Here is a 27,381-nt window from a genome sequence, read left to right as displayed (position 1 = left end):
ATTCTCTAAAATTCTTTTCTTTTTTTTTTTGAAAAAAAAAAAAAAAAAACATTATCATATCACGTCAATTAAAAATATTATGCACGTGGCCTGAGTTTCAAAAATACACATACTAATCTTATTTTGATATTCAAAGAGCATGCCTTTGACTTTGTCCTTGATTCATATTTTGTTTAAAAATTGTGATAAGTTCTAGCACGAGTATTTCAATCAACTGTCAAAACACAAGAACCCATAAAAAAGAGAAACAATACAATTACTAAACTTCATAAATCACCGACGCACCAGTGGCCTAACGATATCGGCCTCTTACTTTCTAAAAGGAGGTTAGAAGTTCAAGTCTCAAAAATTTTAAAACATGTGTGTAAATACCAATAAAAAAAAAAAAAAAAAACCTAGACTTCATAAGAAAGAGGAAAATTTAATATAACATCCAAATTAACTGAATTGGGTATCTATGTTATGTATGAATGGATATTATAACCATCGTTCAACCTATTCTGACAAAATCAATGATAACAGAATGGTAAAAAGATCATCGACCGATATATGGGTTGTTAACCCAATGGACAAATATAAAGAATGAACCTCAAATGAAGGAATGGTACTGTTTGGTAATCTATACACTGTGGCCATTGTTGTTCAGCAAATTTTCTTCCTCATTCGACATGTCACTCAGCTGAACGTTCGATTTGGAGTTCATTTTATTCCACTCCTTCTCTACACGGAAAAAGACCCATTGGAAGCGGCGGAGCATCTCCAAGGCAGTTATAGCAAACACCGTAAGGTAGTTATGGCGGAGATGGGCGGACAGCTTGTACGTCCACGTGCATCGCAGGATCAAGTTGCTTCCTATTACCCAAAAATAAACCTGCACAAAAATTCCAATTATACAAAATTAACCTTCTGGATACTTAGAATCCTTCATAGAAACTGAACAAGTCATTGTCAACGAGTGCAGCCCGGATTTTCTCTTCATATGCCATTTTGCATCCGCCGTGTGGATACATACTTCAGTTTACATGGTACAAGCAAAAAGATCAATCCAGGTTATGAATGCAACTCTAGTATAATACAATAGGCACATCCTTACCCATTTCCGTCCATATAGCATGTGTGAGAGGAGATCAGGCTTGCTGAACTTAAAAATCCGAGTGAAGCCACTGGCAGAACAGAAGATCAAAATAAGGAGTAAATTACAAGACGCGCTTTTCAAGTTTTGTCAAAGTAAAATGTCATACACATGTTTGGATAGCATCCTTTACAAGCATTGGTAATAATTAATAGAATATATCAATTAATAATGGTCATACATAATAATCTCACAACTTTGCAATAACCCTCCAATACTTCTATACATGGTTACTAATTTTAAACTCACAAATTCTAATGTTAAAAATTATTTATTATTAAGGGTTAAGATGTGTCAACAGACTTGAATGTTTTATTTACAGAAAAAAAAAGAAAAAAAGAAAAAGAAAAAGAAAGACAAATGTTTATGCAAGTGAATGTCCAAGGACACAATAATCTTACTTGCCAATAATTTAAAATAAAATAAATAAAAAATAATAATATTAAGCCCAATAATCTAAATGGCTTTAGAATATAATTAATATCTCCGTAGCAGAAACCAGCGGAAAAAATGAAAAATCAAGCTCTATCAGTAGTGCATCAGCTCTTCTGATGGAGGGTAACTTCAAGAATTAGTCAGCAGAATCAAGTGAAAATTTCCACATATTATTAAACATTTCGAAATATAAATTAAAAAAAGGACATTCCCACATACCTCAAATCCCAATCTCGTGTCACATCCCAGTAGAAAGAGTACAAAGAGTTCAAGACACTCGAGAGAAGCCACAAAGGCCGATAAATGTTTGTCCACCTATCAGGGATGACATGGTATTTAAGGGCTGAAAGAAAAATCACTGGTACTGCAGTCGAATATTTTAAAGCTGAAACCATAAACAAACAAAGTTATCAATAGTGCAGAGATACTAAGGCAACAAAGCTTTTTGCATTATACACCCGGTTCATAATCAATGAATGGATACACAGTTTGGTATATCAAAGCTGCTAAAAGCTTAAGAAATAGCAATTTTTTTAACAAGAATCACAACAGTATAAAGGGCAGTAGTCAATTAATTTTTTCTGTCAAGCAGAAATTCTGACACAAGATCCAACAATAAAAGATAAATTTTATAAAAGCAAAAGCAGAAGAAAAACAATATTTAGCTTTAAGAGAACTAAGAAAATGTTTTCTGTAAGTCCCTTTTTTAATAAAAAAATTTCTGTTATCAGAAAACAATTTTCACAAACAAATGACAGCCTCTTACTTCCGAAAGAAAGGTCAGGGATTCAAGTCTCAGAAAGGTGTGTGTGAGTACCAACTAGGAAAAAAAATGTCAGCCAAAGGAGTATTCAAAACTGTTCTCTGTTTTCCAATTCGCTGAAAACAGAAAATTGTTCTTAAAAAAAAAAAAATCATGTGTATTCTAATATATCTTCTGATCAACCTTCCTATTAAAAAATTCAAATAAAATAATAAATGAATCCATATGCATTATAACTACCACCAAGAAAAATAGTTATTGCAGTAGTTATTCCAATAATATGAGAAGGAAGAACAACACAGATCCCACAAATTGATAAAAGGAGAGAAAAAAAAAAAAAAAAAAAGGCCAAATGAATCTTTAATGTCTAAAACAGGAAAGTGGCACCACTGTTGTGGCAAAGCTAGAATATTAGTACACTCAACTGCTTTCTCTCAAGTTTCAACATACAATGCATATCTATGACCACAACAATATTCCAATCAAAGTAACAAATTTAAAAGACACCAAAATAATTTCACTATGAGACACTAGTTGAATTCGACTTTGTAATATGCTACCAAAAAAATTGAACAGCATCAAAAAATGTTAGACGGAGATGAGTCACATGTGCCAATATTCACTTACACTCCAAATTTGTTACCAAGATGAGAGTAAAAGAAAGTAAGTTTGGATCTCACATCCATTCTTGGTTTGAACACGTCTAAGATTCAATTTTACTCCACTTACTTGGCAACCAAACCAAAAAAAACATCAAACTCCATCTCACTTGGCAACCAAACCAAAATTCACGAAAAAAATCATCAATTGTCAATAACGACTAGAAAAATTTGCAAGTAACCAAGAAGTTTTACCATTAAATAGAGTAGTTTTTTCCCTGGTATCCTTGTATTGTCGAAGACATTGGAAAAGACGAAAAAGATAAGGCATAACAAGAACTACAGGAATTGCAACGGCGTGACTGCCACAAACAGAATCAGCTTCAAACCAAGCAATTGTGGCAACCTGCACAATTTTAGGAACCATTTCTTAACAAGATAGAAACAAAGTTGAAGAAATCCATTTACAGACGAGTGAAATAATAATTTTGCAATATACACAAGCTAGAGCAGAAAATTCAGATTTGGGTTAATTAGTAAATTTAGCAGTATACAAGGCCGAGACTTGGCGGCATGGACTGACATATCATCTTTCTGCTCCTTCAAGCCAAATTTTCATTATGATTGAAACATCATTGTCTTCATTTAGTTTCTGGTCTCTACACAAAGCATCCATGGAATTTTATTTGAGGGAGTTTATAGGTAGACCACTCTAATATTTCCACAGGGTTAGATGATATCTTGACCTATTAAGGAACTCCTAGATCCTAAGCATGTGAAAACTGCTTCCACCACATGTCACTATCATACGCAAATTTGGATAAAAAGTAAAGTAACTAACAATTATAACATGACCAAAGCATGAAATGTTTAAACCAAATAATAAAGAATAGAAGTGAAGGTAAATAACAATTATAACATGACCAAATCATGAAGTGAAGGGAAAGAGATGAGAAATTCAAGAGCGAGAGCTTAAAGTGGTCTTCCAAGTCTATAGACCACAAAAAGGGAAGAAAAACTTACAAAGGTAGACCAAGTTTCTTGATGAATAAAACACGAGTATTTTTTATTTTATTGGGAGGGGGGGTGGGGGGGCCAAAAAATAATACAAAAACCAAGTATTACATATAAATAGTGCCTTCGAAATTCATCTTACTTGACATTGTAACATTACAGGACTCAAATTTTATCTTTCTAAACCCTCATAAAAAAGAGAATAAATAAACTTCATTTTTTCTTGAACGATTCAAATAAGAATGGACACTAATAAAAATGTTCTACCCCTACCTCCTCGCTCTTTCTTAGTCTCTCATGTACATCCTGCTCCTAGTAAGAAGGCTAGAGTTTTTGTTTTTCACATTCTCATAAAAAACAAAGAGGAGAAAGTGCCATATATTTGGGAATATAAAAATCCTACAATGTGTGATTTTAATGAAACACTTCTATTGTAAAGTAGCATTACCATCAGTGATTATTAATTACAAGATGAATGCAGGAATCAACTACAAAGAAAATGTATTTTGTGGGCCCTTTAAAACTATGTAACACGCCAGTGTTATCCCAAATCTAAACTGATTAGTATAAGTTTCTCTAAAATTAAGAAGAGAAGTGTTGTTTTTTTCCTTTTTGTATTAAGTAGAGAAGAAAAGGAAAGTTTTTTATTTTATTTTATAAGAATTCATTAAAAGCATATCCCACAAAAACAGCACAAGGCCAAATAGGGCCTCTAAACCCTCAACAAATCAAAAAACTCTAAAAGCTCATCCAAGGATTTACAATTTCTTCCTAGAACCCAACAAAAAAGGGTGCTAAGAATGGAGAATTTCAATGACCCAATATGATTCTCCTTTCCTTCAAAGGATCTCCTATTTCTTTCAAGCCATAGACACCACCAAATGCACACAGGAGTAACCCTCCAAGAGCCACGAGCTTGGGCCCCCACTATACACCCTCTCCAAGCCTCAATCAAACCTCTGGTAGACCGAGGCATAACCCAATGAATCCCAAACAAAAGCCAGCAATCACGGGCCACTGGGCAATGTAAAAGAAGATGATCAACCGTTTCCTTGTCATTTTTGAACATAAAATACCAATTCACCACAATCTTTCTTCTTCGCTAGAGGTTGTCCTGGGTCAAGATCTTTCCCAAAATAGATGTCCATGCAAAAAAAGCTACTTTGAGAGGCACTTTTGTTCGCCAAACGGAGCATCCACAAAACAACGATAGAATGACTGAACATCAAAGCGCCCATGTAAAGATGGAATCCAAACAAAGAGGTTAGAATCTCCTCCACTATCTACTGATGATATAACAAATCCAAAAAAATCAATAGCATCCTCCATCTCCAAATCCTGAAACAGCCTCAAGAAGCGAACATCCCACACCGTTCTTCCACTGTCAAGATGATAGCAATCGTCCACCATGGCATGTCGATTAGAAGCAATCCTAACAAATCTAGGGAAGGTGCTAGCAAGGGAGCAATCCCCCATGCACCAGATGTCGTCCCTAGGAAAGTTTCCCAAAAGGATTTCAATTTATTGATGAAAGCATAGAAACTATAGGTTCTAAGAACTATAATAATAAGAAAAATAACAACAATAAAAGTTGAAGAAGGGTTGTGTAAAGCAGTTCTCTAGGTATCTTAATCACTGAAGAATCACAAAATGAGAGAGAGAGAGAGAGAAAGACCAAAAAAAATTAATAATAAAGAAGAATAAGAAAAACACAGAAAAAGAACAGCAGAGGATATTACCAAAGGGAAAAAGTAAAAGATAAAAAAATAAAAATAAAAAAAAAGGGGGAAAAGAACAAAGAAACCCTGGGACAACCAGATCGTGGAAGCTCCTCTATTTCCATAATGACTAACAACATTAAATAGGCGTTGGAATTAACTAGAGTTTATGGTGCAGACATAATTTTGTGTTCTCAAAGAAGTTTCAAAAAAAAATTATTCAGATTATCTTTTAGAACACAGATTTACTCCCAAATATTAGTCTTAACACTTTTATTTCCAGGTACTTCATTGGATTTTATTGAATATAATTCTCTCTTCTAATAATCAATTAGTTTGACAGAATAATTTACAGGTTGTCTTAGCAAAGGTCTTTTCTCCACTTAAAATTTACCCCATTTACTATAACTTATCTCAGCTCTTTGGGATTGGCTACATATATAATGTTTTGCTGTTACAATCTATAGAAATTCTAATTTTAATTTTGGAACGGTTTTGGAAAAAGGGAAAATAGAAGTCCTCATGCCATGAAGATCTGCTTTGCACATGATTCAAGAAACAGGGCTAGAATTCATAGAGCAGAACAATTTAACTCAAGAAAAAACCTAAAGGAAGAGCCAAAGAAATAGCTAAATTTAGTTGGCATCAAGAAGAAGAGAATTCAAAAGGGAAAAAAAGAAGGGAAAACTACACATAAGTAAAGTTAGGAGTCTTAAATAACAAAAGAGTCTATTTTTAAAGTTCATTTTTCAAATTGATTTGAATTAAACAAAATAATTACAAATGCATCAAAAATTATTGTTAAGGTCCAAAATACCTTCCAAGCTTTTACTCCAAAATACCCTTCTTAAAACTCTTCCTGCCACCCTAATGGGAGTGAGCTCTTCATCTTCAACCTCTCCCCGCCACTACTCGCCTCCTCCACATCGCCATTGACTGCGATTACTACTCCTACAACAAAAACGCCACAAAATAGGCGTAGCCCTCGTCACCATAGCCACCACTTTTGTTTTTATCAATCATAATCTTCTTCAATTGGCGGAGGTGTTTAAAGATGGACATAAGTAATGGTACCTTGTCCAATTGGTGATTCTAGCCACATATTGAACCATCAAATCCACCCACATGATTGATTCATTGAAAAAGAATGAAACTAACATGTGATTCTATCTATTGAATTCATATTAATGTGCATCAATCACGATGTCATTGAGTGAATCCATTGTTTTACTGTACTCTCAAATCACCTATATATATGTTGTGTTTATAAATCAAGAAGTATATTGAGACAAGATTAACATTCCCATATATAATTGAATTTTATTAAAGAATTAAGGAGACAACCATTCTGTAAATCAAGACCATATGTGGTCATTATTGGTTCGATGAAGATAATGGGTAATATATGAAGGTTTGTTGGATGCGATATTGAGCGGGGTAAGTGCAAAAAACACCCCTCTAGTTTGAAAAATGTGCAAATAACACCCTTCGTGTTCAAATCAGAACCCCATAGTATGAAAAGTGAGCAAATGAGGGCTTATTGTCAAAAAAATAAAGTGATATCGGCAAATAGACTAAAATGCCCTTAACCATACATATAGAAAAAATAATTAAAAAAACCTTAAAAGGCGAAATTACCTCAAAGGGCTGTGGGGATACGACACTGTTTTGATCTTTAGTCCAACAAACTCAATCATCTTCCATAAAAAACGCAACGACACATCTCCCACAAAAAAACCCCATCACCAAACCGCCCCCCATCACCACCACCACCGCTGCCCCCATCACCATCCACAACCACGAACACACCGGCAACCATCACCAACACAGCCCACCACCACCACAATCCTCTTCCCACAACTATAATAAAATATAAAAAAAAACACTAGTCACCTATCCACCGCCGTCGCCGCTGCAACACTCACCGGGAAGTGCCATCATCGATACACTTTTCAAGCTTTCTAGCTTCTTGCTGATGTTGTATTTGCGTAAATCCTCTCTACTTCGTGTTTGCTGCTGTTTTCGCTATCCTATGTGTGTCGATATCTATATATATCTCTCTATATATATGTATGAAAATATAAAATTTATGTGCGCGTGTGCAGAATTTGATGACTAGTAATTTCTATTGTAATCCCAATACAGAATCAATAAGAATTCGATTAATTAATGAATTAATAACCCAACACTTGCGGCATCAGATTTTCTTCAAACCCTCACAACCATCGCAACCACTGTGTATTCCAGCGAAACAACCACGCCAAGTGTCTCACGATCGGCAGCGGCGAGTTTGATACAGTGGAAATAACCCTTGGTTCACAATGGCGGCATGGTTCAGACCACGAAATGGAAACATGATTCACGTCGCCGGCATGGTTCAGCCTGCGACACCTGCAATCTTTGGCGTGATCCAACTCTTCCATCGTTGTCGCAACGATAAACAAATTGATTTATACTTGCCATCGTCGTTTGATCAAGACCTTCACCAAACTCGCCCAAATCTAAACTCCCAAGAACCCTAAAAAACAGGAGTATCAATCATCTCCCACAACCATAATTCGACTGTGATCTAAACTCTTTCATGAAGAGGATCGAACCTGTCGGTCACCTTACTTCGAAAATCGTCTCCCACTGTTGATGTCCCCAAAAAAAAAAAAAAGACAATCTTCCTCAACCTGGACGAGACTCTGGTTCACTCCACGCCGAAAAAGTACAATTTCATTGTCTGGCCGACATGACAGTGTAGAGAGAGTATGTAAAGTTGATGTGTAAAGATTATTGATGAGGTGTAATTTTTCTGGACAGATGGATGGCTAGGATTATCTGGGACCATAGATGAGGTGGTGCACCAGGACTACCTAATAATCTCATTGAGGGATAGTTTGGGAAGTCCAAAAGGGCAATGTTGGTATTTAGGAGCACTTTTTGGTCACATGACATGCACATGTCACTTTTTGAGGTCAGAAGCCCTCATTTGCTCATTTTTCATACTACGGGGGTGTGATTTGAACACAAGGGGTGTTATTTGCACATTTTTCAAACTAGAGGGGTGTTTTTTGCACTTACCCCGATCTTGAGCCTTATAATTCCCTAAACACCCATCATAATTCTTGCTCATTGAGAGGGGGTTTGGAGAGAGCTATCTGTTTCCAGAAACAACTGATTGAGTAGAGAGAGATGGGCAACCACCCTCTCCATCAGATTCACCATCGCTTTCTCAAGCAGCACCTTATATATACATCTTCATCACATTCATCATCATCTTTGTCTCTCTTGTTTCTTAACCCCATTCATCTTCAACACTTCCATACATAATTGAGTGTTCTTGCCCAAATTATCCTCAATTGGTCACTTCTTGGTAATTACTTTTTAAGTTTGGTCACCATTTATATTTTCTTGAGTTTAGGTCACTTAAAAACAAATCTTCTCAATTTTGGTCACCAAAATCTATTTTCTCCATTTTTAAAGTTGTCATTATCAACTATTTAATTCGTATTTGCTAGTTCAATTTGATTCTCAACTTTCTATTTTGGAATTATATTATTTTTAAAAGGATATTTTAGTATTTTGGAATAAGAGTTTGGAGGGTATTTTGGACCTTAATAATAATTCTTGATGCATTTGTAATTATTTTATTTAATTCAAACAAATTGAAAAACGAACTTTTAAAATAGACCCTTTTGTTATTTACGAGTCCTAACTCTACCTATGTGTAGTTTTCCCAAGAAAGAACAAAAAGAAAATATTGGGTCAAACAATAGTTAATACAATGACATAAACAGAGCCTAGGATGAAAAAAGAAACACTAACCTGTCGATGAACCATTCGACATACTGACCGTTCCAAATCTGAGAGCACCTGCAAAAAATTGAAAACAATTACAAGCAGGTCTAAAATTTCAGCCTTAAAATTTTAATTGTTAATAATTAATCGACCACTAAAATGTGTAGGATAACATGTATAATTTTAAGGTTTTACCAAGTGTTTAAACAGAGTGTAAAAATGCAATTGAGTTGATTTTAAATTCACAACTATATCTAGCATTTCATCTCGTACAGGATTTCTTGAACATAAAATAAGTTATCTAAAAGTAAAATCATCACACATCTATATTATAAATATTGATTAATTTTGGTTCATTAATAAACAATAAAATTGCATCTGCAACTAATTTTTTTTGATAAGTAAAATTGCATCTGCAACTAATTACAAAGTCATGTTCAATTAGACAAGAAAAGTTCTAAAAAGAAAATGTAATTCAGCGCCTGTAGAATTGAAATGAAATGTAAAAAGATTCTTTCCATTTATATTAGAGGTTAGATTAATTATTTTTCTCAGATTAGGCTTCTAAGCTAACCTATGATAACATTTTGTTTTTTTTTTTTTTTTCTTTTTTTTGGGGGGGGGGGGCGGGGGGTGTGTGGGGTGTTGGTTGAATAAGTAACCTACCAAGACATTTTTCAGACATCAAAAGCAGTTAAACATTTCCAATAAATAAAGAGTGTCTTCGAGGCAACCATAAACTGGTGTGAACAAATCTGCTTTAGCTTTTGATAATCCTCCACTCTCCTCCTATTGGAGAGTAAGAAGTCATCAAAAGCTTTAGATTCGGAAGAATTTGAACCCCTAAATGAGCATCAGTGGCTGGTTTCCAGTGAATATGGGCTATCACTAATAAAAAAAAATGTCTTCTAGTGGGGGGGGGGGGGGGCGGGGGGTGTGTGGGGTGTTGGTTGAATAAGTAACCTACCAAGACATTTTTCAGACATCAAAAGCAGTTAAACATTTCGAATAAATAAAGAGTGTCTTCGAGGCAACCATAAACTGGTGTGAACAAATCTGCTTTAGCTTTTGATAATCCTCCACTCTCCTCCTATTGGAGAGTAAGAAGTCATCAAAAGCTTTAGATTCGGAAGAATTTGAACCCCTAAATGAGCATCAGTGGCTGGTTTCCAGTGAATATGGGCTATCACTAATAAAAAAAAATGTCTTCTAGTAGATTCACCTGAACTTATCACAAGGTCAGAAATGTATTTGTACCCATGCACATATATCAACCAGTTCAGATGCTGATTCCTTCAAAACAGAACCAAACCATGACAAATGACCAACCAGAATCATCAACTAGTCAAGTTAAAGCCTTGAGACCACAAGACCCAACTCAGGAGAGGGCCGCTGGTCCATTGATCAGTAATTAAATTACGTGGCATAAAAATGAATCAAATCATACAATATTGTTACGACAAACGCAGCGAACCAAGCAACAATCATGAAACACGACAGTAAAATAAACACACCACACAAAGATTTATACGTGGTTCGGCAAAGCCTACGTCCACGGTGGAGATCCAGTGAAAGTCTTTACCATGTGTAAAAGCGGAGATTACAAGTTTCAGCCCCTTCACTCTCAATTTTGTACGAATTTCAGTGTCTCTCTCACCACCCACTCCAAACCCTAAACGCCCTTATATATTGGGCTAGAAGAGAGTACTAATTAGGGTTCACGACCCATGAGCAAAACAGGTCAAAACCACACAAAGCTCAACAAACGGATCGTCGGGTCGCAACGTGACCCGGCACCAAGTTCAGGCCACAACATCACAAATATTGCCATTTATTTTTATAATGCATGCAACAACACATAATATTAACATATTTAAAAAAAAAAAAAAAAAAAAACATTGTAGACAACCTAGATAATGAGTACAACAGACATCGGATGCATACCTTAGACATAGAGGTCAAAATATCAGCCAAGAAAAAGTCAGCAAATGATATTGCCTGTATTCACAAGAGAACCATCAACTCGAGATTAAATATGATTACACCAAAACAAGTTCAAACTCACATCAATAATCAATAAAAATAGAAATATATATTTCTTGATAAAGGGTCTAATGATCCATGCAGGTCTAGTAATAGGAGTTCATGGGATAAACTCCCAAGACCCATCAAGCTCTTTTCTATTTACTCAACGTGAGATACCTGTATGCAGCATATGCAAATGGCCTCAAATTATCTACTGATGACAAATATCATAAAGGAATGGTAGATCAAATCCCACAAGGCTGTCCAACTCATCACAGTTGTTGAACTGCCACCCTCCTGCAAAATTGAAGTACATAGTTTGTGTGGTGTTTGCATGTGTTTGGGGAAGGGAGAATGGTGGGTGGAGGGCACTGTATACCCTTGATTTTTCAGGGGGGAAAAAAAGAAGCTAGATAAGAAGTTCTAGCCATATTCGAAAGAATTAAATCATATTTATGCCCAATCAAAGAAAATTCAGCTTTATAAGATAATATAATGGGCAAAATATCAGATTTTAGATAATACAACCCCATTAAAAAATCTGCAAGAGAGAACTTATTGACATCCAAGTTTTTGGGAAATACATGGTGAAACCTATCAAACCTTCGGGCCTTGGGACCATGAAAGAAGCAATATAATTTTTTTCCCTCACTTACCACTATAAACTGGATAAATAAATTTAGAAGTCCACATTAAAGGTAAATAATTCTTTAACTTTCAAATGCTAAGATACATGAGTATTAAATTGTCATAAAGTAATAAATTTCATGCATAATCTACGATGAGAGAACCATAAGACTGCATCCTTAAACGAACTGCAAATTTATAAACTTGCCTGGAGTGGGAACATAATCCGCCAAAGAGTCCTCAAGAAGAAGTAGCGAGATGACAAGTAGAAAATATCGAAGGGGAAAATCAGTAACATTACAACAACAGCATATAAGAGTACCTGCAATAGATCATATGTAAAACTTAATACAAAATCCAACAGACAGGTAGGGATCACAAAATGTGGATTAACACTAGGCAGTGTGCATCTTTTTCAAGAATAAAGATAATCTCAATAATATGTAAAAGAAGGCACACTAATCAATACCCGCCAACATAAGTGATGGTCAAATTAAGAATGGACAAAAAGAATCCACAAAAATGCCCTCTCTAATAGTAGAATCAATCACTTCACACACTAATCTTTGGACATAGACCTCATAAACTTTCATCGGAATCATTGCACACAATAAAGGAAGCCTACTCGATACATACAAAAGTCTCTGTTCCAATTTGCAATTCTTTTTCCAAAGTAAATTCATTTGGAGGATGTTTATGAAATAACATATTATATAGTTATCAATTTCTCTCACACATTCCTGAAATTTCTAAATGCAAGTAATTTGAACAGTTATTAACTTCTCTAGCAAATTCCTGGACTTTCTAACTGTTCAGAGAATTGCTAGACTTTGAATCATAAAATAATTATAAAATATTATGCAGAAGGTTATGATCGGAAAAGCACGATGCAGAATGCAAGATACAGTTCAGATATGTTGTATTGACTATGCTGGTTTTGTGACATTAGGATAGCTTCAACAAAAACTTCATATATAAATGCAGAAGTTATGCAGTAACAGAAGACATAAACTCATTACTACGATGTGTGAAGTCATCCAAGGAACCTTAAATTAAACGAAAATTAAACCAACAGAGAGACTGGCATGAGAGCACTGGGCCAGAGGAGATCTATGTGTGCTATGATAGTTTTCTGATGGGGCAGCAATGGAAATATTAATTGTGGCGAAAACCAACTGGGAGACCGGATAATGCACAATCAGATCACAAATGCAGAAAAGGCACTGCATAGCCAGAGAGCAAGATGGTGGAAATTTCCCTTGTATCGAACTTCACATGGAAAAACATTGTTCAAGCCCATTTGTCAAACTCTGAGATATAGGCACCGCAAGTGTCAACTGAGAGACTGACACAAATGGAGAACGTTATGAAAATACTACATTTGTAATGATCATGTAGAATTGTGTGATAAGTGGAGATGCATCCATTGTCGATTAGAGAACGGAGAATCATCTTTCTAGAAACGGTCATGTGGTGAGTAGGCGATTGGCGTGAATCACTGCAGTGTTGCCACATGACGAGACAAAGTGATGTAGATTGCTATCTAGAAGACATAAGAGATGGAGTCAAATATCCACAAACAGTAAAGGGGGGATTTTTTTCAGAATCCTTGAGTCAGATCTTATTCCAGAAAATATGTAATCTGTCTGCAAATGAAATTCACTTTCCATATCAACCTCCAAGAAAAATTCACATATACAAGAATTTCAACAAAAATAATAATTAATTGGAGACAAGTAACCATGGGATTTATTATAACTTTTGGCCTTGTGACCCTTTTTACCTAAAAAAATGAATTTCAGGCCTCTACTGAGTATTGGAATCTAAGAAAAGTGAATCTGCATGCTCTATGAAGTATTGGAATCCACCTAGCAGGGATACTAATTACAAGGAGCCTTAAATGGTCAGACACTGTGATGACATGAAATCATCCCATCTTGCTTGGGCACCTGTTAGAATCATCCTGAGTAGGCCTAAAGATATAAAAATAAATTGGCGCTGTATACATGACCAACATATGGCAAGCATGCATGGAATACTATTAATTAAAAAGATTAATGCTATGTTTGGTTAGAGGGAAGGATTGAGGAGGGATGGATGAGAGGGTGGATAAACTAACTTTTTCGTGTTTGGTTGGAGGGAAGGGAAAAGCGGGAGGAAGCAAGGAGGGATGCTTCATCCCTCCTTCCTTTGTATTTCTCTATCCGCCCAAAATTGGGAGGAAGAGGAGAGAGAAAGAAGTAATAACTAACACGAATATCGATTTTCCATTTCTAACCTTCCTAAAAATTTGGGATAGATATAGAATTTTTAAATTTTTAAACAATGAGGGCATATTAGTAAAAATAATATAAAAACCCTATTTCCCTTCCTTCCAACCAAACAAAAAAAATGTGTCATCCCATCCATCATTTTTATCCATTCTATTCAACCAAACAAAAAGTGAGAGAGACACCTTCCATTCCCTAGGGATGCCTCATCCATCCCTTCTCCTATCCCTTCCATCCCTCCAACTAAACGAAGCATAAAACATTAAGATGTTAGTACTATTAAAAGTATAAGAACTGTAATTGTATATTTTATTTTGTGAGCTTCATCTTCCAAATTATAAAATTGTTTGTGTAGAAAACAAGATACAATCAAAATTATTTATGTTCCACACATACATTGACATATATGTGTGTGTGTGTGTGTGTGTGTGTTGCATACTCATGTCCCTGCCCAACTTTTATAGGATCTGCCATGACTATCCATTTAGGTCGCCTCCGTGTCTGTCCCTTGTTAATATCCATGCTGCATGGATTGGAACTATAACATTTTGAAAAGTTCAAAATCCCCCTTAACCACTTGGTCTTAATGCATAATTTCGATACTAATCATACTCAACAAACTTTTAGGCCCCTATAAAGCTGAAGTGTCATGGGAACTTCAAGTTGAGCAAAAATGAGAAACTAAAACGGTTGTGAAACTGTTTGCATGCATCAAAATTGAAAATCAAAGGCCAAAGCACCATGCCAATTTTCAATGCACACACTCCATCTTCAAATAATGTTATCTTTCCCTTTCCTAATAATAATAATTCCATCTCAGTTGCTGAGAAAATAAATGCATCTCGGTTCAAAGGACCATAAAAACTACCCTGTCCATATCTTCAGGGACAAGTAAATGAAAAGGCAGATGGTGAACAGATTACCCCAAGTTCTATACGTACTAAATCAATTCATAGTCAAATGCTGACAAGCAACATCGGATGTCCAAGTAAAGACAATCATAACCGATTCAATTGTACAACACCTTGACTTTTTACAAGCCAAAAACCTTCACCTTATTTGCAAATATATAAAGTGCCTAGGAGCAACACAGATCACCATAGACTTCAGGCAATCAGTAAGGGTGCCACCTTAAAAGTTGGTATTGTATAAAAGAGCCTAGATTTCAACCTTGCACCATGTAATTTAGAATCACTTTGTCTATAGGTGAGCAAAGCATGCTTCCAAATCCAGCCAATAACAGAATTGAACAAAAACTAAGTTATAAAAAAGAAAATTAAAAAATAAAGCAATTTTAGTAGATACGAAAAAGGAAAAAGATAGGCTGAAACAACAAATATAGTAAACAGAAGCATCTGTCTGCAATGTATGGGAGAGGAGGCATCTATTACACTGGTTGGAATGCAGCCAATGAAACTTCTCCGTGAGAATAAAGATAAAGATATGCAGTCATGCTAGTTGGAACAATGATTGTCATCCAGGTGGCACACTGCAATTAAGAACATTGTGAGCAAAATATTTTCTATAAACGAGAGCAACTAGAATAACAAAACAAAAAAAAGAATAAATGAACTCTGTCATATGCACATTAAAGTCGGAATCATCAGGCCATTGGCCCAGCTGGTATGAACTCTCCTCCCCAAAGGAAAGGCTATCTGTTAGAGCCACATATGGGGCATTGTGGTGTGTGTGTGTGTGTGCACTGTTGATTACCTACCCAAAAAATATATATATATAGTCGAAAGTCAAAATCAAAATAAGGATAAATTTTTTTTGTTTTTTATATGACTGCAGAAATCGATATATAAAATAAGAGAGCAATACAAATAAGCAGCTCACGTAAGAGAGAACCACCATTTGAAATGAATTTTTTTTTAGGGGGGTAAAGTAACCTTGGATGTGTTGTAGCAACTGAATCAACATATTTTGTACGCCCTTCATTAACTATGTAAATAACAATCTACAATGCCTTAACACATGGAAAGGGACGCCATCAGCTTTCTACTCCCATAAAAATATCCTAGCTTTATTCCAAAAACAAAGACAGGTGAAATCTTCTAAAGAACTCTGCATAGTTTAGTTAAGTTTTTAACTACTGGACAAGCAAGCATTGAACACATTAACCCCCCAAGATCTGGACGTGAGAAGGCTGCTTGTGAATTTGTGCAAGTGTCATATGAAACATATGTACTACCTCCCTCCCAAAATAAATGACCTTTTGTGGACTCCGACCTTTTGAGGAACATGTATTATATGCATGTCTTTCTTGGAATTCCAAAACTAACCTCCTGTAGTATTGAGATTTACTTTATTAATTGAGAAATTATAAAAAAACATATAAGGACAATCTTGGGAAGTTAAAGACTTTCATACATTGAATTTCAAGTGAGACACATATAGTGGAGAGACTTGGTGAGGGTGTATAGTGGAGAGCCGAGTCAGAGATGCTTGGAGGGTCACTCTCCTTTGTTTATGGTGGGGTTTGTGGGGCGAGTGAAATAGGAGATCTTTTAAGGGAGATAAATCTCCAATTTGGTCTCTTAAATACAATATTTTGTCTACTTTAATTTTTTGGGTTTTGGGGTGAAATTGTGAATCGATGGGGGATCTTTTGGATTTTGTGGATAGCTTGAAACTTTAGTGCCGTTTTAGGCGTCCTTTGTATTCTTTTGGGTTCCCTCCCCTTTTTGAGGGCTTTCAATGATATATTACTTATCCAAAAAAAATGCGACACTTATTTTGTGACATCCAAAAAAGGAAAGATGGTCACTAATTCTGGGATGGAGGGAGTACTCATTTATGTGTTTGTTGGTACTCACACACCGGCTTGAACCCCTGACCTCCCTTTGAGAAGTAGGGGCTTAGTACTGCTGGGCCACTGGCCCGTTAAAACAACGAATTATGGTTCATGTATCCAACCATAAATAGTTGAAACAAAACCACCTTAAGTTGAGTTGAGATAGTTAAAAAGAGACCTGATAAGCAAGAATTACATAAATGCATATTATCAGAGCATGTTGGCATCAACTGAGAGTCTATAACTACTAGATAAACAACTTCGTATTTGTCCAGTCAATGCACTAGCTGTAAATACAAGTACCTTCCATATATCTCGATGAGTGAGGTAATTTTGATCAAGGTCAAAAATTTTAGCATAACTAATATTAGTCTGAGCAAAGACCCATAGATTTACCCCCCAAAGCCAAACCATCATAGTCTGCAACATCAAAACCGGAAGTACATGAGTTAATAAAAGGAAAAAATGTTACAAACATTGACAAATGAAAAGCTTCACTGACCCCAAGAAGAAGAGGATTATAATACAAAAATGCCTCGTATAGAAACAGATCCCGCAAGTCTACACTCATTCTCATAACCGAATCCCATCCAATCTGCCAATTTCCATTAGGTACCCAGTTATTAAATGCTTACAAAAGAAATCAAATCCAACGGTTTTTAAGATACTACTCTTACCCCACCAAAAAAAAAAAAACAATTGTCAATAATAATTTCAAATTTTTATTAAAAAAAACCTAGAACTTACCTTGCAGCAACTGAAACCCCAGATGAAAAACAACAGTACCTGGACATCAACCTAAATTAAAATCTTGCAGAAATATTCAAGCACTGGAAAGGTGAATATTAAATCTGATGCTCAAAACCAAACAGACATAATGGATAATCAAAACAAAAGACAATGTCAGAAAAAGGGCCCAATATACAGGTTCAAACTGCAAAGTAGCAAAAAATAGTGATTTATACTACGCATAATGATAACAACCAGGGATCACTTAAATCTAATATCTAGTCTGTGTTTAGAAAAACCATGTGACATAATTTTTATTGTAACAAAACGAAGTTACTGAAACAATAAAATACACCTAGTGAACACAAAAACTAAAGTCCGTACCACATGTGCTGAAATTAGTGAGTTCTCCATAAATGTAGGATTGTAACAAGGGTCAGTGCTAAGCCAATATCTATTTGCAATAATCTTAGATGAAAATACAAAAGACTTCCAAAACGAGATTCCATGGTGCATGATGTTTGTAGATGATATAGTGCTCCTAGACACGTCTAAAGAGAACTTGGCAAAAAATGAGTGGAGTGACTAGGAGAGGTAGGATCACTCATGAAAGTGTGAGAGAAAAATTAGGGGTGGCTCCCATTAGGGAGAAAATTTGAGAGAGTAGACTTAGATGGTTTGGACACTTACATCAGAGACCTAGAGACACGGCACCGATCAAACTAGGAAGACAAGTTGTCATAGAAGGTAAGAGACGGAGAGAGCGACCAAAACTAACATGTGATGAGGTTATTAAAAATGATGTTAAAAAATTAAATATAGTAGGTGAAATTACACATAATAGAAAGGCTTGGAGAAAGAGAATTCATGTGGCCAATCCCATTCATATGGGATAAAGGCAAGGATGATGATGATGATTGGCCTCACCATTTACAGGCATGGCAACCCATGGCATATATATCATTATTTCTCTCATTCGTGAAAATTAGTAAAGAAAATGAGTGCTCTTTTTCCCCCATGAAAAGGGGTGGGTGGCTCTTTGGTAGAGAATTTGAACTTAATTGCCACTCCAAACATATTCACCCTCAAAGGGAAAATATATAGAAGGAGAATCTATAATTTTATTGGAGATATGGTCTCCCAAGCCAAGATTTACAAGGTAAAACATCATGCATGAAGTGCACCACTGAGGTTTCAACATCCCAAAAAAAAAAGTAAAAAGGCAGCAAATTTAGAAAATATGGATACAATCCCGACTATCCTTTTTCATAAGTTGAATAGAATTAAATAAGGCTTCCAAAAATAGATTCAATGATAATAAATAATGGAACCTTAAATCTCCAGAGAAAAACAGGGGATGGCATCATTGCAGTGCTGCTCAATGTTGTGCTCACACTCTTCATTTCATTTCCATCCATTGAATGCAAAATACTCTCTTCAGCACTATTTCCAGCTTCGCTTGAACCTGACAGATATTATACGAGTTTAGGTGTGCACATAACATATCCACAACAAAAAACCGAAAAAAAAAAAAAAACAAAACAAAAACCAAAAGCCAAAAATGTGAATAAAACATGCATATCACAAATAAAACAAAATAAAATAAAACTTTTTCTCACCAAAATCAAAGACAACAGGTCTGCTTCCAGACTTTCGTAGATGTGGACTATTGGTAGGTACTGCAACAGGACCTCCAAACATAGATAAGATACTGCAACAGGACCTCCAAAAAACTTATGTTGCTGAGCCTTTACTCAGAACCTGCAATGACAAAAATAACAAGGAAAGATAAGATGAATTCTGGAAGCAACCGAAAAAAAAGAAGAAGAGAGATTCAGCAGAAACCTTGAATTTTTTATAAGCAAAATTAATCCACTGAAAAGACAAGAACTCCTTTAAATCAAAAGACCATGAAGAAACATTATTTAAGAACTAGTAAGCACGATTAGTATGTTATCAGAGCTTGTTAAATGTCAAAAAAATTCTTTCAAAAATTTTGCTTATAATGACCACATGGGCATATATGTGAAAATACTAAAACACTTTCTTATATATCCTAATTCTTGTATGGATTTAACTTAACAGAATATAATGTTGTTGCTCATAGAAATACATATGTGAGATTTAATATTCCACATAGAATACCCAAACCTAGTAGCACTAACTGTTGAGTACAACAGGATGAAATGCTGCATAAGAATTGAAATGTTTACATTAAATTTGTATGCTTTTTGTTTGGTTACACTAAGGTGCTTGCCACCACTCAAGGTTGATACTAATCCCCACAAATGCACGAAATCAGCTACAGAAAGCTACCTGGTTTTTGTATACTTGAATGATGCAAGTCAAACCTAACTATGACGATGAAAGCATAACAATATGAGCAATTAGCAAATAATCCCAATAATCCATCCTTGAAGACCAAATCATATAAACCTTATTTCTTACAACTTATGAGGCCCTCAAAAACTAACAACAGGCTTCAAGGTCTCTTGAAGAAAATGTTGAGCAAGTGTTAGCAACTAGATAATTAAGGAAATCCTCCTCTTTGATGTTAATGGTCAATTTCTTTTCTCACTCTTAATCCCAAAACAAATAAGAAAATAGTAGCATAACTATGAAGACAGTTTAAATTAATTAAGTTTCAGAAAAAAAATTTAAACAACAATGTCTCGGAGTTGAACTAACTTTCTATCTTTTATTCACCGGAAAGAATAATTACTTAGCTGAAAAGTGTTTCACTGCCATATATGGGCTGGTCTAAGTTTTGATAAACAATACGTCAATGTAAGCTCCAAAGAAGTTTAAGGCAATTAAGTCATTAAAAAGGTCATAGTTAGCCAACACGTCACAGGTTTGTATTACAACAAAAAGCAGCAACTAGGTCAAGAATAACTTCTATTGCAGGCCAACGGCACAGGCTTCCACCTTTTGATGTTTGGCCATATTGTCAAGTAACTTAAGCATTAGGGTTGTGTTCTCAAGGCATAAGCCTTGAGCCTGTACTTTAAACCAATTCTTACAAATTTGGTTTAAATTAGGTCAGACTTTAATTTGAACACAGGTAGAACAATTCTTATACAAATTTGGTTAAAAATAGGTCAGACTTTAATTTGAACACAGGTAGAACTAGTTTGGGAGATTAAGTTCCAACACAAAACTAACCACCTTTTTTATTCTCACAAAGCATTCACCCTAAAGACTTGAACCAGCATTGTCACACTTAAAAATCGAGTTTTTGCTTGGATGGAGGATTTGGGGAGGATCCTGACCATTGACAATCTGAGAAGGAGACGACAGATTATTGTCATTGGTGTTGTATGTGCAAGCCAGCCGAGGAGTCTGTGGATCATCTTCTCCTTCATTTTCCCAGAGCTATGGATGGTTGGGATATGCTTTGCACTATTTTTGAGATCCAGTGAGACATGCCTGAGTCTGAGGTGGGCCTGATTGACTCTTTGGGTAGCTATCGTGTTTGTCCCCAAGTTAGAGATGCATGGAGGGCATCCCCCCTTTGCTTGCAGTGGACTCTTTGGAAGGAGAGGAATATGAGACCCTTTGATGGGGTGGAGTCTCCTTGTGGGGTGGTTAAATATTCTGTTCTTACTTCTTTATTCTTTTGGGTCCAGAGTTCTAAATGTAAATCTATGGAGGATCTTTTGGCTTTTGTGGATAGCTTGAGGCTATCGTTTTTGTGCAATTGTTCCGGGCTGTGTCCCCCTTTTGGGCGCTCTTCAATGAATGCTTATTTATCAAAAATAAAATAAACTCATTCTAATAAATTTCGAACTGTTACCATCAGATCAATCAATTGCTACTATTTAACATTCATGTTATTTCTTTATCATTCAAAAACATATAATGTGTACAACTCTGAACTGAAGTCACCCAACGATCTCAACCATGGAGCAGGCTAAAATAATGAAATCATTAGTAGTTGTAGTTCCTTGATTATAAAGGACTGGCCTATCATACAATATACCCAAGGGAGGACATAGGAGGTTAATAATAGATGGATCTTCTATGAGTTACAATAGTAATGTGGTCATTTTTATGTCACCTAAACTAACAATTATTAGAACAATCAAGAATCAATATTGTGCTTGAGACATTCGCAAACATAATACATAAATATTAATAAGTAAAATTGGATTAAAAAAAACAAGCGCCAAAGGATGCAATCCATATATACGTGATGGACATAGGAACAAGGAAAAATAGATACATATGTACACACATACATAACAGATTAAGTTAATTTACTAAATGGGGCATAAACCATATACATTTTTTTTGATAAGTAGGGGCACAAACCATATACATGTGAGTCATGTGACACATTTATACCGACAGCTAAAACTGCAACGACTATAAAAAAATATATGTATATATATGTGTGTGTGGGAAAATATGTATATAGGAGCGGATAGCTATCCATTATTCAAATTAATATATTTATATATTAAAAATAATTACATATAGATGATACATCTCTAACAACCTCCCTCCTCACATCTATTTCTGATAACCCACCCTCTCACATTCTCCAAATTGTTCATGCCTCTCAGATTGTTAATAAACACAAGTATTAAGATCCTGATTAACTAGGTTGAGTAATTAAGAAATTATTGTTTCTGAGAAGAGTTAGAGAGGGAGAAGGAAGTCTGTAAAGGAGTCAGGAAGAAGATCAGACAAACAAATAACTAGGAAGAGTTGAAGTGGAGTCAGGTAAGTTATTTCCATATGCGTTCTTAGTCAGGTTGAGCAAATAAAATATTAGCTAACATTGATAAATTTTGGGCAGAAAGAGTTTCAGAGACAAAGGAGAATTGGGAAAAGTTGTTCTTATTTATCAAAAAAAAAAAAAAAAAAAAGAATTGGGAAAGTAGTGTTAGAGGAGTATACTAACAACAGGCAAGTGATTCGTATCTTTTCCTATATTTATAACGTTGTAGGATTTAAGTGTTGATGTAATGATTCAATAGTTTTGTGCAGCATCTCGAACACGAACTTAACTAGTGTTTAATCCATGATATATTAGTTTGGTTGTTGTCTGGAGTTACTGTTAGATAGAGTATTTGTATTGAAGAATATCTCTCACTGTACATGTATGGATAGTTTACATGTAGTTTGATGCCTATGCAAATCATATTTGTCTTGGAGTAGTAGTATTTTTTTAATTTAGTGCTTAATTAAGTACTGATGTGTAGATAACTTAGACAAATATATTACAACACATATTTATATAGGTGACTAGGTTGAAATATAATTAAAAGTACATGCCCAGTACTTATTTATAGGTATACGTGTATGTGTAAGCATGTTAACAGTAATATATGCATACATTATAACTTATAAGTAGTGATTGAATTTATGACGGTGTTCAGATTTTTGCTTCAATATGTGTGGTGTTATTACTTGTGATTATGGTATACTGAATATGGAAGATCAATGTTAGAATCTTAGTTTAAAGAATTAGTGATGATGAGAGATGGTCCTACAGTACTATTCTTATACTATTTGGTTCCTAATTCCTTTATGTAAACAAGAGGGAGAGAGAGAATAAGTAAATTTGAGCAAGCTACTTGATGAAATTGAAGATTAGGAAACATAGTGTGTCTACATCTAGAGACTTTCAACAAACTTCCGTTTGGTTGCTAATAAGAGGACTTGGAATAAAAAAAGAAATATATAAGTACATCAATTGGGTTTCTATAAAAGGAAAGCCCATCTCAAATAAACCACATCAGTATTAGGGTCAGTTGGGTGCACAAATTCTTGTTTAAGTCCCAATTCTGAAAAAAAAAAATAAATAAATAAATATTGAAAAAATAAAAATTATTTCCGTTTTCTTCCTACAACAACTTCTCTTGAACAAAAAAGCACAAAAATCAAACATTTACAAATATCAATGATCAGCAAACAAGTAAAATATATTCAACACAGCCACACACTTCCCACTATTTGTACATCTATATGCATATATACACATATATAATTACATATATTAATGTCAAAGCTACAAATCAAAATTTGCAACAATACGAGATGATGAAAGAGAGAGAGACGTTAAGGGAAAATTGAGAATTTCACAAATTGAATCTTTCAAGCTTGGATAAATGAACATTTAGTAACATTCCATAAAAAACATTCATGTTCACATACATACAGATATTGGGGGAAAAAACCCTAGAATGAGCAAAGATAAATGAAGGCCCAAAAAAGATGAGTAATTTACGAGAATTCAACAATCAATCAACCCAACTAACTTAAACCCTTTCAGCGAATTCAAAAATCAATAACTTAGCATCACAAAATATCACTTCAAAGCCTCATGAATCGTTCGACGAAAGATAAAAATTTCCAGAAACTGAATGTGAAGATAGAATTGTATACCTGTGATGATTTTGAAAGCTTTGGTCTTCAGTGAGTCGGATTTTCGGAGTTTCTGAGATTGACACAAATGGGGTTTTAAAAATGTGAGACGCAAACGAAGCATAAAAGGAAATGAAATTTACTACCAAACGTACCAGAAAAAAAAAAAAAAAAATGAGGATATACGGAGAGAGTTTTAGAGAGGGAATTTTAGAGAGAGAGAGAGAGACAGAGATGGGGTTTACTGTTAGCCACATGAATTGGTTCTGTTAGCCAAGGCCCATCGGGGCTGTCCATTAACCAAGAAATGATGAAATCTGGAAACGGATGATTTGTGTTAACAAAAAAGACAGATAATTTTATAAGAAATATATTTGGGACAATTTCAAAATATATATATATATATATATATATTTGATATTAAAATACAATATGTATATGCATAAGTTTTTGACAAGAATAGTATAATAGTCTATTAATTTTCAAAACTTAATATAATAGCCTATTTCTCTCTCTAGATATACTAAAAATTTATTTATTTAAATTTTATATTATTTTTATTTTTTGAAAAAAAAAAAATCAAAAGTATTTATTCAATATGAATTTATTTAGACTAATTGTCCTATTTAATAGAAACTAATAAAACTTGATGTGGATTTCCTTGACTAAAAACTATTATGAAAAATAAATAAATAAAAATTGAAAAGTTCAGTTGAGATATAGCTGTAGAATGACGAGGACTTTTAAAAATGCATAAAAAGTAATTTGGTGGTCATTAAAAAAGTAAATATATATTTAATAATTCATAAAAATGTATATAAAGTTTGGTGCAATAGTTATCTCAGGCCGATGAGCATGAGAATGTGGGTTCATGTCTGAGGGCTCAGTCACTTTGTGGCTTGTGCTAAATGATGCTACAAGTAACGGATGTCTCTATTTGCCCCTCCTACCATCCCATGCCTTTAAAATTATAAGAAAGTGATTGTTAAATTGCCTCTAGCAAATGAATTGCTTGTATTAAGTACATATTTTTCTCACCCAGATTGTCTTATTAATCCCAAAACTAAAACACTTAAACCATAAGTATAAAGTCGTTCCCTTCTACTGAATAATAGTCACTCCAGTTAAGGCAGCACAATTATGATTGAGTCATCATTTCCAGATCTATACCGATCCAAGTAGCCTACTTAGAGGAGATCCAAATTTCGATTTTGAGAAAAAGTAGACCTAAATGTTAAGTCAGGCATATTGGCAGACCTGATTGTGAGTGCTAATCAAATTTATTCAGATATATGGTTGTTTAGTTCAGTGTATTTTCATATACTTAAAAGGCCTCAAGGTTCAAGTATGCCCATACATGAATTTTTGTAACTTTTTAGTTCTTACAGTTCAGTAATCAAAATCAATTCACACACACAGTGTAGTTAGATTCATGGACTCATGATCTCAATTACATATTGAGCAAATACAATATCAAGTTTATGAAGAAATGAACTTGCAAAGCAATTAATATCCATGCTACACTTAAGAAATTGAGCCCTGCAGCTTAAAACTTGGAATCTCCATGACCTGAAATATTCTCTTATTTATCTTCTGGATCAGGTATCCAATCTTTCTTTTACTTTTTTCTTTTTCTTTCCCTTTTTTTTTTCTTTTCTTCCCCCCTCCTCCCCCTTTATCCCTACCACTTCAAGCACTCGAGTACAAATGGAAAACGGATTTGCTTCTAGCAATCTATTAACACTAATAAGGTAATATAAAGGCCAAGCCTACTAAAAACAGTATAGTCCAAAAGGATTAAGGTTTAGTTTTCTCTGGCCTCTTAGCAAGCAGATTATGAACCAACAAGTCATAGTTCAAAAGAACATATATGAATATATTCTGCACAGTATGCAATGAAATTCCCATAATGCATTTCCAATCTCCCTTGTACTGAAAAACCCAGTCAGATTCGAATAGGCATCACACATCGCATTATATTTAAGTAGAATTCACTATTTTCCCCATCTTATCATGCCCCGCAGCAATCAGTTGGATCTTCATACACACTTCTTTGCCCCATTCACCTAAAATCTATACCGTAGACATAGATTTTGACAATAACAGAGCACGAGGTCACAATATTCGCACAAACCAATCCTACAATTTGGATCCACTTAGACTGACCTTCTTACAAGCAAACCCAGAAGACCCATAAGAAGCAAAATTCACCATAATGTACCATTCCATGATCATAGGTCCACCTTTTCGTGGTTACTTCTATCATTCCTCTCAGACAGACCATGCCTTCAAAAATCATAAAAAGAAAGGCATCTTAAACTAAAAGACCTTTGAATCAATAGCTTTCTCAGATAACATTAAACAAAACCATCGTGTGTGTGTTCCGATTCAGCTATATAATGAAACGGATCCTTGATTTAAAATTGTGTCTCTAACAATTGCAACCCCTCAAAGATCCCAAAAAAAAAATCTAAAAACATTAAAAAAAAAGCCCATAAATTTCAAAGATCTTTTGGTAACTAAATCGAAGGGATTCAGAAAGCTTACCTTCATCTGCGTTTGGTGCTACGACACACAGATCTTTCTTCGCAGGGGTTTACGAAAAGCAAATCTGAGACAGAGAGTTATGGCTAATTACAGAATGATATTCATTTCGACAAATACATGTAGAGAGATCTGAAACCCTAAGGGTGTGTTTGGTAGGGTTAATTTACAATGAGTGAAATTGGATCAGACAATTGAGTTGGTATACAACTATACAGTGTATACGAACATTCAGATCTTGTTGCGGACAATTTTGTAAATCAAAAAATTTCGACCAAGAATCACTTTTTTTTTTTTTTTTAAGCAACTGATATTATGGTAATTTACACATACCTCCACAATGGTTTGCCATAATTATACGGGTCTCCGCTATAGTTTGAAAATTTACTCGGACCTTCCTTAAAAATAAAAATGTCTTACATAGACTTCCTTTTTGTTAAAGTCAACGTCAGTCAATGACGAATTGTGCTGATGTCATCTAATAAATTAAGTAAAATATCCATAATATCTTTATCCCTACCATGTCAATAATATTATTAAAAAAGAAAAAAGAAAATAATGGACCAAACT

The 27,381-nt window shown here is 34.7% G+C and overlaps 1 protein-coding gene across 5 annotated transcripts; it reads right to left on the bottom strand.

Annotated features, from left to right (window-relative positions):
• Window positions 1-401: 401 nt before the first annotated feature.
• Window positions 402-27,072, bottom strand: LOC132271974 (uncharacterized). 5 transcript variants are annotated; one of them, XM_059773490.1, is made up of 16 exons: window positions 26,815-27,072; window positions 26,434-26,553; window positions 24,289-24,340; window positions 19,512-19,653; window positions 19,224-19,357; window positions 17,911-17,949; window positions 17,666-17,758; window positions 17,467-17,583; window positions 15,760-15,855; window positions 12,305-12,418; window positions 11,389-11,442; window positions 9,472-9,519; window positions 3,185-3,335; window positions 1,787-1,952; window positions 1,094-1,163; window positions 402-871 (listed from the first exon to the last, which is right to left on the bottom strand). In XM_059773490.1, the coding sequence occupies exons 4-16, from the start codon at window positions 19,591-19,593 to the stop codon at window positions 620-622; spliced, it is 1,416 nt and encodes a 471-aa protein (XP_059629473.1). In that variant the 5' UTR covers window positions 19,594-19,653; window positions 24,289-24,340; window positions 26,434-26,553; window positions 26,815-27,072; the 3' UTR covers window positions 402-619. The 5 variants fall into 5 exon arrangements, with proteins under 5 accessions (XP_059629473.1, XP_059629472.1, XP_059629471.1 ...); XM_059773489.1 differs by lacking the exon at window positions 26,434-26,553 and adding an exon at window positions 24,498-24,584; XM_059773488.1 differs by lacking the exon at window positions 26,434-26,553 and adding an exon at window positions 24,513-24,584.
• Between the last annotated feature and the right edge of the window lie 309 nt (window positions 27,073-27,381).

Source organism: Cornus florida, unplaced genomic scaffold (assembly GCF_030987335.1).
Source record: "Cornus florida cultivar Cherokee Brave unplaced genomic scaffold, ASM3098733v1 CherokeeBrave_3.0.0_Hap2_Chr08, whole genome shotgun sequence".
In the NCBI taxonomy this organism is placed as follows: domain Eukaryota; kingdom Viridiplantae; phylum Streptophyta; class Magnoliopsida; order Cornales; family Cornaceae; genus Cornus; species Cornus florida.
This window is presented reverse-complemented; position numbering and strand designations above follow the sequence as displayed.